The 13285-nt window shown below is 54.4% G+C and overlaps 1 protein-coding gene across 1 annotated transcript; it reads left to right on the top strand.

The window, feature by feature from the left end:
* Window positions 1-11458: 11458 nt before the first annotated feature.
* Window positions 11459-13285, top strand: DL89DRAFT_272964 (uncharacterized protein; the record flags this gene model as incomplete). Its single annotated transcript, XM_040889026.1, has 7 exons — window positions 11459-11597; window positions 11654-11697; window positions 11723-11984; window positions 12072-12207; window positions 12231-12565; window positions 12630-12829; window positions 12859-13285. Coding segments are annotated over 7 exons (1543 nt in total), but the record flags the coding sequence as incomplete, so codon positions are not given.

Here is a 13285-nt window from a genome sequence, read left to right as displayed (position 1 = left end):
ATTTAGTCAAGAGTTTCTGCACCAGTCTGCGCTCGGTGACATGCTGCCAGATTCTCTTCTAGACCTTTCCTTTTTCTCGCGTTATTTCGCGGAAGTCAATGTAATGAAATTGGCTATTGGCGCGATCGAATAGGGTGCGCTGGTAGCACGACACTCAACTTGAGACCCATTTTGAATGACCGTTGTTGAGCGCGCTCAGTGGTTACACTGGGCCGCTGAATGCAGGAAAGCGCAGGAACTTAGCGCCCAGCCGTGATCGCTAAGCCAATCCGTGGCGGCGCATACCTGCTGAGTGAGAGTGTGTGTGCGCGAGTGATCTCCGAATAAACAACATTGCGTTCGGGAATATTGCTGGTGGAAATGGCTGATTGAGCGGAATCGGATGACATTCCCAGCCGCGCCTGCGCTGTGCTTTAACAGGGCTTACGTACTCACGAACAGGGCGACGGACGAAGAGCGCACTATGGCCACCCTCATCCATTGGCTCTAGCCCACCAGGCTTTTGCGGTGCAACGAGCGAGGATCATTTGCGGAGCACTCAAGCCCGTGCGCAATGTGTGGAGTTTGGATAGAATAGCGCCATGGATTAATGCGCCTGCTCCTTGCCGGGAAGCCCCTCAGAGCAAGCAGGTCTGCACCTACCTTTCCCCCAATGAACCGCTATCGATACACAGTCAGTGTCTCCTGTAGCAAGCAAGTATAAATACTCCCAGGATTCCTCAGCATCCCGCTTCTGTTGATTCCGTTTTTCCTTACGCTTTCCCCCTTGAAACCAGCCCCTCCAACCTTTAACCTTATTCCCCCTTTTGCCAGAGCTATCTCTTGCAACACCCCCTTCTCTTGCCCTTTCATTTACGCGCCGGTCACGTAAATACTCTCAAACTTTTGTCCCCGCTAACGCACTTGCCTGAAATTCTACAGACCCCCACGCCACATTTCTGGTAAATCAATATCGAAAAATGCAGTTCGCTACCATTTCCAACCTTTTCGCCCTTATGTTCTCTGTCGCCATCGCGATGCCCGTTGCTCTCCAGAATGCGGATCGCACTGACATGCACGCGACCGCCGAGTACAACCGGGTGTTCTACCCGCGTGCTCTGCGTACCATCGTTGTCACCCAGGTTGTTACCGCCACTGTCGACGCCGCTGCCCCCGCTGCCACCGCCGCCCCCGCCCCCGTTACCAAGGGAAACGTTGTTGTTGTCACAGAGGTTCAGACCGCTCCTGCCAGCAAGGGTAACACTGTGTACCTGACCCAGGTTGTCACTGCTGGTGCTGCGCAGACGACTGCTGCCCCGTCGACCACCATTGAGGCTGCTGTTCCGACCACTGCATCCGAGGAGGTCGTCCAGACCACAACTTCGGAGGAGGCTGCTCCGTCTACCACCGAGGAGGTCGTCCAGATCACAATTTCGGAGGAGGCTGTCCCATCTACCACTGAGGAGGCTACTTCGTCTACCACTGAGGAGGCTACTCCGTCTACCACTGAGGAGGTTACTTCGACGTCGTCGTACGTTGCTCCTTCGACCACCGAGGCTGCTGTCCCGTCCACTACCGAGCAGGCTGTTTCGACTACCCCTGAGGACGTGGTTGTCTCGACTACTGCTTCGTCGTCGTCGTCATCCAGCCCCGCGAACATTGGCCACGCCGCCCAGACCAGCAGCACCTCTTCTGCCGCTGCTCAGCCGACCTCGTCGACCTCTGGCACTGGCGGCTCCGATGCGTTCTCCGGTGATGGTACCTTCTACACCCCGGGCCTTGGATCCTGCGGTCTGACTAACACTGACACCGATATGATCGCCGCCATCAGCGCCCCCAGTACGGCACCACCGCCAACCCGAACAATGCCCCTATCTGCGGCAAGTGTGCTCTTGTCAACGGCCCCAAGGGCCAGGTCAAGGTCAAGATCGTCGACCGTTGCCCCGTGTGCAAGACCGGCGACCTGGATCTCAGCCCGTCGGCCTTTGAGAAGATCGGCAACTTTGACGATGGCCGTATCTCCATCTCCTGGTCGTTTGTCGACTGCTAAGTCGCATACTCATGTGTGCTGATTTAGTTGCCTGATAAACTCTGCAACCAGTTCTTGATGTACACTTCATGACGATAGAGACCCCGAGGAGCCGGCTCTCCTTTCTCTTTCTTCTCTTCTTTCATCCGCTACTTCTTAACTTATCCCTGGGGTTTCGGGGAAGGAAGGATGTGTTTTTTCGATTGCCTGGTGCAGTGATGCTGCTCTTGGGTTCTCCGACCCTGTTTTTCGTGGCCCAGGATCCTGCTCTTTTGGATAATAGCTTTCCATGAGGCGGCGGACGTTGATCGTCTCTCTTCAGCGGATTCTGTTTTCTTTTGGAGTTATCTTGGAGCTCTGCCTAGCAACTGGTTTCCGGCAGATTGCCGCTTGGGCAGCAACGAGAACCCGAGTACTCCACCACTACGCCTCTGGCTTTGACCCAAACAAACCAAAACATCACTCCAGGTCCCCTTGCTTACTCTTATTCTCTTGCTCTCCGTAAATACGAATATAACCCTTCTAAAAGCGTACACCAATTTGCTTGTTACATCCATAATGCACCATGCATGAGTGTACACGAACTGCCCAGCCTACACGGCCCCATCATGGTCTGGACCACATTGTGGCGGATTGTCTCTGTTTATTCCTGTCTGACACTTTGAAGACTCTGCGCTCGAACCCATTTGTTTGTCCAAAGAATAAGTATGCCCAGTCGGTGCTGTATCGTCGTGCACGTGGGTGCTGGGACACATGGCGAGTCAAAGGTCAAGAGATACAAACAGGCAATGCGCAATGCCTGCCAACTGGCGATTGAAAAGCTGAGGGCTGGGCATCCAGCGCACGAAGTCGTTGAGAGCGCGATCAGGGTTCTGGAGGACGACCCCGTTACCAACGCCGGCATTGGATCGAATCTCAATCGTCTGGGTCAAGTCGAATGTGATGCTGCGATAATGGCAACTCATCCTGACGCATTTGGAGCTGTTGGTGCAATCGAAGCAATCCGCAATCCGATCGAAGCTGCACACGCAGTGATGCTGAAGTCAAGTCAAGGTCCAGATATGCACGGACTAGTTCCACCTATGATGCTAGTTGGCCATGGGGCTGATGAGTGGGCGCGAAGCAACAGCGTTGCGACGGACGACAGCGTGCGGCACAAGATCACAGAGGAAGCCATGTGCAAATACGAAACGTATATGAAGCAGGTAACTGCTGATAAGGCAAATACTGTTAATGACGAAGCCATGCAAGATACTGTTGGCGCTGTATGCATCGACATGGAGGGAGACGCTTGTGCAGGAGTCAGCTCGGGTGGTATTGCCCTGAAACTGCCTGGCCGGGTTGGTGAGGCTGCCATGTTTGGGTGTGGGTGCTGGGCCGAGCGGAGTACCAAGAGCGACGCTGTTGCGTGCAGTGTCACAGGCACTGGCGAGCAGATTATGCGCGTAATGCTGGCCAGGGAGTGTGCGCAGAAAAGGGGTGACATGTTCACCGTTCTTAACCAGTGCTTTGTCGAATTTACTACCACCAAGGCACTGGAATCCTATCATACCCGAAATGCCGGTGTCATTTTGTTGAGGCAAGACGCAGAGACAAAAAGGATGGAGCTGGGAGTAGCACATACGACACACAGCATGGGCTATGGATTCATGTCAGATACGATGGTCAAGCCAAAGGTTCATATATCTCGTAAAGCCGATAAGGATACGCTTTCAATTGCTGCAATGCGACTATGAAAAACAGAAAACCGCTAATATCCCAGAGGCTTGCTAGTGTGGATAGTTGCCTCAGGTTGGATGGACCTGGGGCGACTGTCCAGGAGCGGTTCTTTGCTATTAATTATGTCTACAATGCTGCCTGAATATTGATAATCAGTGATATGCTTCATGACTTCCCCAATGGCCACTGATGGCTCTAACAGCTTACTGTAGTGGACAGTGAGGTTGCTATGACTGACAATATCGGCCATGACAAAGTCCGTATCAACCTATACAGACGCCATTGCATTGGCGCGTACCTTTGCTACCAGAGTTTCAATGATTTTGTAAACATACTCACTGCGGCTCCAGTGCAGCCCTTGCCCTGTTTCCAGTAATGCAGAGCACGATTGGTACCATCGACTAGGCTGCGTAGATTGGTGTCAGTACAGCGGCGGGCATATTCACCCGTGAGATCCTGCTCCCAGGGCTTGTCGAGAACACCAGCGCTGTTGGCTAGGATGTCGAATTTTCCAAGCTCAGAGACGGCACAGTCAATCAGGGCCTGCAGAGAGTCAGGGTTGTTTTAGTCAAGAGTAATGCTATGGTAGAGAGTTGGTAGTTGGTGTTCAAGTGAAGATATGAACCGTTGTGTAGTTTTAGTAGTTTTATCAATGGGCACAAGTTGAGGTGCATCCATTGGCTGAATTCATCAATGCTAAATCGATAGGCTCTATTATTGAATGTTTTGTTAGCGTAGCTGAGCAGACATGAAAGTTATTGACGCTACTCTGTGGATAGGTCAGGCGCCAGACAACCGATACACCCACACAGCATCCCTCTGTGCCCTTTTATTTGAACAAGTAGCCTCACACTCGTTATATCAATGCTGCACAGGCAGACAACCAGAGTATTCAAATAGAGTAGTATTTGCCCCATTACTGCAAAACACGTACACTTTACTTGCCTCTGTAACAAACTTGCTACTGACTGAACAGGCTATGTGGACAATGCTAAAAAAGGACATACTTTACAAGGCCTGAGCAGCGCTCTTGAGCCTGGCCTCCACGTGGGTTGACTTGGGCGCGCTGTCAAAATAAGGTTCCTTGCCGTTTTCGATTCGAACAATGTCACCGGCATACTGGCTGTCAACGACAAGCTTGATAATCTCAGCGACAACGGTGTCTGGGTGGATTAGCCCTGTTACCTTGATAGTATAGTGGTCCTGGCCAATGTGGTCGGCCATGATGAACTTTGTATCGACCCACACTGGAGCCACTGCATTGACACGCACCTTGGGAGCCAGGCTTGCCAATGACTTTGTATACATGATAACAGCGGCCTTCGAGGCAGTATAGGCCGCCATAAACGATATCGGTGCGTAGCCGGCAGATGAGGCTAGATTAACCACGGTGCCAGTGCGGCCCTCCTCCTGGCCCCAGTAATGGAGAGCCCGGTTAGTTCCGTCAATCAACCCACGCACGTTAATGTCGATGCAGCGGCGCGCATACTCGCCGGTCGGATCCTGCTCCCAGGGCTTGTCGAGAACACCAGCGTTGTTGACTAGAATGTCGAATCTTCCAAACTCAGAGACTGCACGGTCAATAAGGGCCTGTAGTGCATCGGGGTCGCACACATCGCAAGTCTGGAACACTGCAACAGTAGATCCAGCTTCGGCGTTGATCTTGGCAACTTCTTCAGCTCCAACTGGGAGGACATCCCCAATGACTACCTTGGCACCAAGTTTTACGAGCTCCTTGGAAGTAAGGAGGCCCATTGACTGTGCACCACCAGTGACAACAGCGACATGGCCCTTGATATCTTGAATCATAGCTGCGGTAGACTGGCGTGTTTGTGGTCAAGAAGAGATAAAAAAAAGGTGGAGAGGTTTGTGTGGTGAATGGAGGACAGCAAATGATCTGGCGTTGCCACCCTTTTTATACAAACACTGAGACCCCACTATTCCACCTATCTCAAGATTGTTATTCTGGAAAGCAGCAGTAATAAAGAACTACGGAGAAGGGCTCTCAGACCCAATTCCCTCCGCGCAGGATTTTTTTCGGCCTTTGCCCGCTTGGCTATATAGATGCAGCAATTCCTTGGCGCTTAGTGCAGCATTCGGGGTAATAAGGGTCGGTGGGCGGCCCGACATGTCTTCCGTCTCGCCCGTTAGTGCATATTTGCTTCTACGCCTACACTGCTTGCTCTGCTAGGAAAATGAGGCTGGCCACGAATGCCTGTTGATCGACACATATCCCTCTTTCCATCCCTCCGATGATCTGCATCCGTGCACACATATGCACTAAGTGTCATGTGGGCAACCGTAATACATTAGGTGCCAAACAAGACCAAAGTCCGTGTCCGATGCATTAATTGGTCAACAAATCTAGGGCGCAATTACCAGCACAGAGTAGCCATCGACTCAGGTCTATTTTCAACATCCTGGCTCGAAACGCCGTTACAGAATTGGACCACGAAACGATATGATGCACAGCATGTAATAACATGAGCGAGCGACGATGGCAACAGGGTATACTTTGCTTACAACCACTGCTGTCAAACCAGCTTCTACTTTGGCTGATGTTTTTGATGCCATATCGTCAGTGATAGCGACTGTGTTGCTTTCAACAATGTTCATATTTGCTTGCTTGCTTGCTTGCTTACTTTCTCACTTACCCCCCAAAGCTGCCATCCTCCAGCTACAAGTTTGGTGGAGATGCCTATAACGCTTATTTCGGTCCATTGTATAACTGCTCCTATGGCGTGTGAGCACACTGCCGCATAGCTTTGTGCCAACTCAGCCTCCATCCGCAGTACCTCCCCAACATTGCGCCCCTTGCCACAAAGAGAATTTGCATTTCGGCATTGTTGCAGGTTCAAGAGACATAGCTCTAGGCTACATCGCATCGTATGTCTGTGGGCTTTATTCCTCACTGAACTAGTAATAGCAGCTGTTTGTTCTGAATACTGATCATGCTAGGATCACCCCGCTCACTGGCAAGTACAATGTTAAATACAGATGCTGAAATGCCCGTCATGGGCCATGGAGCCTGGTTTGTTGATCTCGAACATGGGACTAGATCAGCTGAAGAGGCTATTCGCGCCGGATACTGCCATATCGATACTGCCTAGTTGTACCAAAATGAGGCAGCGGTCGACGACGGCATTTGCAACAGCGGTATCCCATGCTCAGAGCTATTTATAACGACCAAGCTCTGAAGCTCGTTTCACCGGCCCGAGGATGTAGCCAATGGGTTGAACAAGTTGCTAACAAACCTAGGTCTAAATTACGTCGACCTTCGCTTGATGCATTGGCCGCTATGTATCAACCTCATAGGCAATTCAAATGAAGGCACCACAAATGATAATCCGCAGATTGGCTTTGTAGACATACAAGGCTAGGGCGATTGGCATGCCAAATTTTCTTATGCCAAATATTGAGTGTCTGCCAACAAACACCACAGCTGCTACTGCGGTGAACCAAGTCGGGCTGCACCCGTACCTCCCATAGCCAGAATTAGCGAGGTTTTGCCAGTCAAAGGCCATTGCAGTGGCGTCGTGCCTGCCATTGGACTCGGATGTAAAGTTCAGTTTACACAAAAATCCAGCTATCAATGAGATTTCCAGGGGCATGGGATGTCGGCAGCACAGGTACTGCTTGCGTGGGAAATCAGATGGGAGAGCAATGTACTGGCAGAGTTAACCAAGAAGGGGTAGATAGTAGAGAACCTGCAGCAGGCGGACATTACTAATACAGATGTGGCCAAAATCAATGCAACAGTGTATCAGACTCGTTATCTTGACCTTGTAGTCTATTTCGGCAAGGAGTATGCTGATTTCTTTGGATCTGAAGAAGCGTGGCCGCTATCGGCTTGGAAGTGGTAGCAGATTTAATTGCTCCATTAACATTATTGAGTGTGCCGATGTACGTCATGGGTGGAATCCATGTTCTCTTCTGCTGACACCACACGCAATATAGGGTACACTTGTTAAGATCAGCTAGCTTGCATCTGCCTCTAGCTAAGAAGCAGCACTGAGTGTTCCCACCTCTTAATATTCGCTGACATTGTGCGTAGATTGCGGCAGCGCCTCTTGCCTTGAGTGCTATTGTGGAAAGAGATGATTGTTTGTTTCGTGTGGACCCAAGCCACCTCAGCTTCCATTGCTCTTAGATGGTGGATAATTCTCACACAGCCCTAATCCTTGAGAATATGAGGTAAGCGAATACTTATTCCTAGGGGGCATATATCCATCCAACAAGAAGCAAGATATTTATATTCATAAAGACAACGTCTTTTTTATTCACCTATTGAACACTGTATAAATCATATCTTGAAGGCGGAAAATGACGGTATCTTCCCAATATACCCAAGTACTAACCCTCAACACGGGCGCAAAGATGCCTGTAATAGGTCTTGGTACCTGGCTTGGCAAGCACGATATTTTGGCCAAGGTAGTTGAAGAGGCAATCCGGGCTGGCTACCGCCATATCGATACTGCCTGGATGTACGACACTGAGGCAGCAGTGGGCGAAGGTATTCGCAACAGCGGCATAGCGCGCTCCGAGATATTCGTCACAACCAAGCTCTGGAACTCGTTCCACCGGCCTGAAGACGTGGCCACTGGTCTGAGCGAGTCGCTGGCGAAGCTGGGCCTGGACTACATCGACCTGTACTTGATGCATGGTCCACTATGCGTGAGTGAGCCCGTTGCACATACTGACGGTATCCACGAGTCGGATCTGCAGATTGACGTCGTAGACACATACAGGGCGATGGAGAAGCTGTTGGAGACTGGCAGGGTAAAGGCAATTGGGGTATCGAACTTTTCTGCCGCGCGACTCGAGCACCTGCTTGCCAACACTACAGTTGTTCCTGCGGTGAACCAGGTCGAGCTGCATCCATACCTGCCGCAGCCAAAACTAGTGGAGTTCTGCCAGTCAAAGGGAATCACAGTAACGGGCCACTCGCCGTTGGGTTCGATTGCAAAGTTTAATTTGCGCGAAGACCCGGTTATCAATGAGATTGCCAGGGAGCGTGGTGTGTCGGCAGCGCAGGTACTGCTGGCGTGGGGAGTCAAGCGCGGGTACAGTGTTATTCCAAAGACAAACTGCCAGGAGCGGTTGATGGAGAACTTTGAGCGTATTGAGATTACAGACGAGGATTTTTTCAAGAATCAATGGAATTACGTTCCGGGCGCGGTTCCTTGACCCGGTGTCCCTCTATGGCAAGGCATATGAAGGTGCGTTTGGATATGAGGAAGCATAGTCGCGTTTGCGCCAGGGTGACGTACTAGGAGATTGGATTTATGCACATTGAATCTTCTAGAATTCGATTTCGTTTATTTATAAGACCACCACATGCATATCTATTTTGGAGGAGAGGGGCATTTCTTTGTGAGGCTCTGCACACATCTTTTTGAGATGTCATCGGACGATTTTCCGATAAATAGCCAAGGATTGTCTTTGTGGATATTTGGTAATGTAGCAGGTTTGGGCAGACGAAAGATAGATGGTCTCCATTTTTATCCCGCATTGTTGCATCTTGGCACAGACTAAATATAGAAAATAGGGATATCTAGGTGGCATATCCAGGAGAGGGGAAGAGTATCCAGAAGTTTGTGATTCCACATATAAAAGGTCTAGATGGAGGGGTAGATTCGCCTAAATTAACAACAAACACATCAACAACACCATTCCAACACACTCTGCATTTGCATTTCAATCCAAGCCAAAAACCAGCACCATGCGTCTTACTCTTACGACCTCTTTCACGCTGCTTGCAGCAGTGACCGCAGCCAGCCAAGTCGGATACGGCGGTGAGCGCGCGGAAGACAGCAACCAGGCAGCGCTGGCCAAGCGTATGATGGTTCTGCAGGAATGCAGCATCACAGGCTGCTGGCGCGACAGGCCAGACCTTATCCAGTGGAACCACCCGCCGCGCCAGGCAGTGAAGTCCAAGAACTCCAAGAAGCACTCGAGCAAGGCCAAGCGCTCGTACAAGTTCAACAGCCCGGAGCCACTGGTTGACTATTTGGATAGGCCCAACCGCGGTGGCAGGAGGGCGCCCCAGGGCTACTCGAAGAAGCCCACGATGAAGGGCAGCCATGGAAAGAGAGGCATGGCCAAGCGTCTGATAACCACGCAGGATTGTCCCACGACCGGATGCGACGGGTATCCGCCAAAGTTCTCCACCCAGTGGAAGTGGCCGAAGAGAAAGCCCTCGAAGACCAAGAAGCACTCGAGCAAGGCCAAGCGCAGTGGACAAGTGGACTACCAGGATGTTGATGACTTTGCGCAGGAGGGGTTCGGCGGTGACGACGAGTACAACCAGCGCATTGGGCGGACACTGGGCATGATCTTCGGACGGCTGATCAACCGAGGATTTGTCAACAACTAGAATCAAGAAAACGTGACCTGTGATTAAGAAATAAAAGCCAATTGGCAGCATGAACGCTCAAATCTACAAAAAACCGCGAAGGATAAACAGTACGGCTCTTTTTGTTTACTTTTTCATTTAGCCATTTATAGTTTAGCATTTAGCAGTTCGGCATGGGAACACGCACAGCAGAGAAAGCAGGCAGCACAAGAGAGGTGGGGGTGCGCAAGACAGAGAGCGGATACAGAAGCGACACCAGCAACATTCCCGCAACGCCAAGGCGCACCCACACCGTAGCACGGACGCCCTACTCGGTGAAGCGGACGATCGGAAAATATGCGGCAGAAACAGACCCAATCACGACGTACCTGCGGCTGAAGCCTGCATCAGCGTCAATGCTAGAGGACGAGGCGATGCCCGGCAGCGTATTGCAAGTGGTCAGCGACAAGGAGGTGGAGATGGGCGGGTCGGCGGTACCTGTTCAGTGGGGTGTTGCCGGGGCAGACAGCACAGGCACGGGTATATGAGGTGTGTGGGGCGCCAGTGGTGCGGGACTTGTTCCGCGGCTACAACACTCTGCTGTTTGCATATGGCGTGACGAACTCGGGCAAGACGCACACCGTGCAGGGCCATGGGCAGGACCCGGGGTGCTGGCACGCAGCGTTGCAGCGGTTCTGCATGAGGTGGATAGGCTGAATGCACACGGCGACCTGGCGATCAGGCCCAAGTATGCGACGCAGGTGGAGTTCTGTTCCGATGCACGCGTCTCAGCACCAGTGTTCCGCGCAGCGCCCGGCGAGGACGCGTGGGTAGAGGCTTTGCAGGGCCCGGCGGCGCTCGGTGAGGAGCCCGGGTGACTGGATATACCAACTGTATGTGTCATACGTGGAGATTCACAACGAGACAGTGTACGATCTGTTTGGATCTGACGACATTGACGGCAGTGCCTGGGGCGCGCAGGCGGCGGCGGCGTGGGGACGATCCGCAGGCAATGTCGGGAAAGCAGATTGCGAGCAAGCAGAGGGCACCGCTGCTGGGTGCGGGCCGAGGGGCAGGAGGCGTTTGTGGAGGGAGCGACGACGGTCAGGGTGAGGACCACGCGTGACCTGGCCCGCGTGCTGATCCACGGCCAGCTGCGCCGCGCAGTCCACGCAACCGGCGCCAACGCCGGGTCGTCGCGCTCGCACGTGCTTTTTGCAGGCGCGGCTAGTCAAGGCGCAGCGCACGGCTACGGCCAGCCCACTGGGCGTCGTCGGGGGCGCGGGCGTCGGTGCGGACCCTGACGGTTGTGGATTTGGCGGGCAGCGAGCGGGTGAGACGCACGCAGGCGCACGGGGGCGCGGCTAGCCGAGGCTGGAAAAATCAACACCAGCCTGATGACTCTGAAGAAATGTCTTGACGTCAAGCGCTTCAATGCGCAGCGGGCGCCCGGTGAGCCGCCGGCGCTGGTGCCGTACAATGAGTCCAAGGTCACGCGGCTGCTGCAGCCGGCGCTTGAGGGGCGGCGCCCGCACCGTCAATGGTTGTTTGTGTGGATCCGTACGATGCTGGCGATACTGATGTGGCCACAGAGACCCGCAGTGTGCTGGATTTTGCCCAGGTCGCCAGTGCTTTGGTCGCCCATGTGCGGCGTGGTCGAGGATCCGCCTGAGGAGAATGCCGGGGTGGATGGGTCGAAGCGGGCCGCTGCACGTGACGCCGGCCCTTCGGCCAAGCGCGTGCGTGCCGATCTGGGCGGCGCCTATCGCGATCCGTCCTCGGTACTCCCCAGTACTCCAGCGACGCCCAGCAGGCGGGCAGCCAAGCCTGTGGTTCCCAGTACACCCACGGGCGAGTGGCGGGCTATGACACAGGGCGCTCAGTTTGGGTTTTCGCGAACCGACCCGCGAACTGGCAGCGCTGGTGGACTATGCGGCGGCCCTGCAGACTGCATACGACGGGCTGCGCTCAGAACACACTGCGGCATTGGAGCGGCTGGCAAGTGTCGAGGCGAGACGCGGCAGGAGGCGTGTGGGTTTTTCGTGGCACGGATTTCCGAGCTGCAGAATGCCTGGCGGCAGCGGCTATCCGAGGAGGTGCGGCGCGGCGAGGCCAAGGCAGCACATAAGCTGGATATCCTGTCGCGGTGCGTGCCCCGCACATGCCCAGCGCCGAGGAACTGGAGGACGCATTGAGCGCAGCCATTGGGCAGACCGACGCCGCGCAGACTGTCTCGCCACGCACAGCCTTGCGTCGGGCTGTCAGCCGCGCACAGAGCAAGCGGGCCAACAAAGTCACGTCGGTGTCGGCCGGCGAGAGTACTGAGATCGTCCGCCTGCGCTCGCGCATCGATGCGTTGGACGCGCAGTGTGCGGCGCAGCGAGCACAGCTGGACCTGGCCAACCAGGCACGGGCAGCCGAGCGCATGGCACGTGATGCGCTCCAGCACGCATTGCAGGACGCGCGCGCCGACCACGCCCGCCATCCAGCGCACGTGCAGGAGCGTGCTGAGCTCCTGGCGCAAGCTGCCATGCTCAAGGGCCAACTGCGATGCCGAATCCCATGCAGCACGGGCGCGGCGGCAGTGGGAGACCCAGGAGCTCCTGCCGGTGCAGGAGCGCCTGCGCCAGCTGATCAGTGCGCGCCAGGCCGTCACCGACGCCATGCCCGACGAGCTTCTGCAGCACGCGTGTCGGGAGCGCGACGACGCGTTTGCATGGTGGTCGCGCGAGCAGGAGCGCAACTCGCAGCTGTCGGCCCAGAACGACGTGCTGATGCGCGAGATCCGCGCCTGCAGGCCCAGGTGCGCGGCAGTGAACTTACAGATGCGCTGCCGGCATCGACGGGTCTGGAGACGCAGGTGAGGGCGTCGACGCCCAGCGACAGCGAGGACGGGTCATTCTGCAAGGTGTCGCTGAAGTCCATCAACTCCATTGAGGCCATCAACGGCGGCAATCCGCTGGGCGCCCACGCCATGCCTGAGCCCAAGCCCTCGGCGTTGCAGCGCCATGTGCCGTCGCGCCATTTCGCCTCCACCGAGTCCTTTGCCCCAAGCGACCAGTCGATGCTGAGCAGCCGGTTCGAGCAAAAGGCTAAGCGCGTGGTGAGCCGCGTCTTCCAGCACTTGGCGCCCGAGTCGCGCCGCAACCGCAGCCATTCCATTCGTCGCCTTGGCAATTACTCGGCTGAGGTGCTGTCTTTTGAGGGCGGCCTGCGCACCCTGG

Source organism: Linderina pennispora (assembly GCF_002104995.1).
Source record: "Linderina pennispora strain ATCC 12442 chromosome Unknown DL89scaffold_150, whole genome shotgun sequence".
NCBI classification, from domain to species: Eukaryota; Fungi; Kickxellomycota; class Kickxellomycetes; order Kickxellales; family Kickxellaceae; genus Linderina; species Linderina pennispora.
This window is presented reverse-complemented; position numbering and strand designations above follow the sequence as displayed.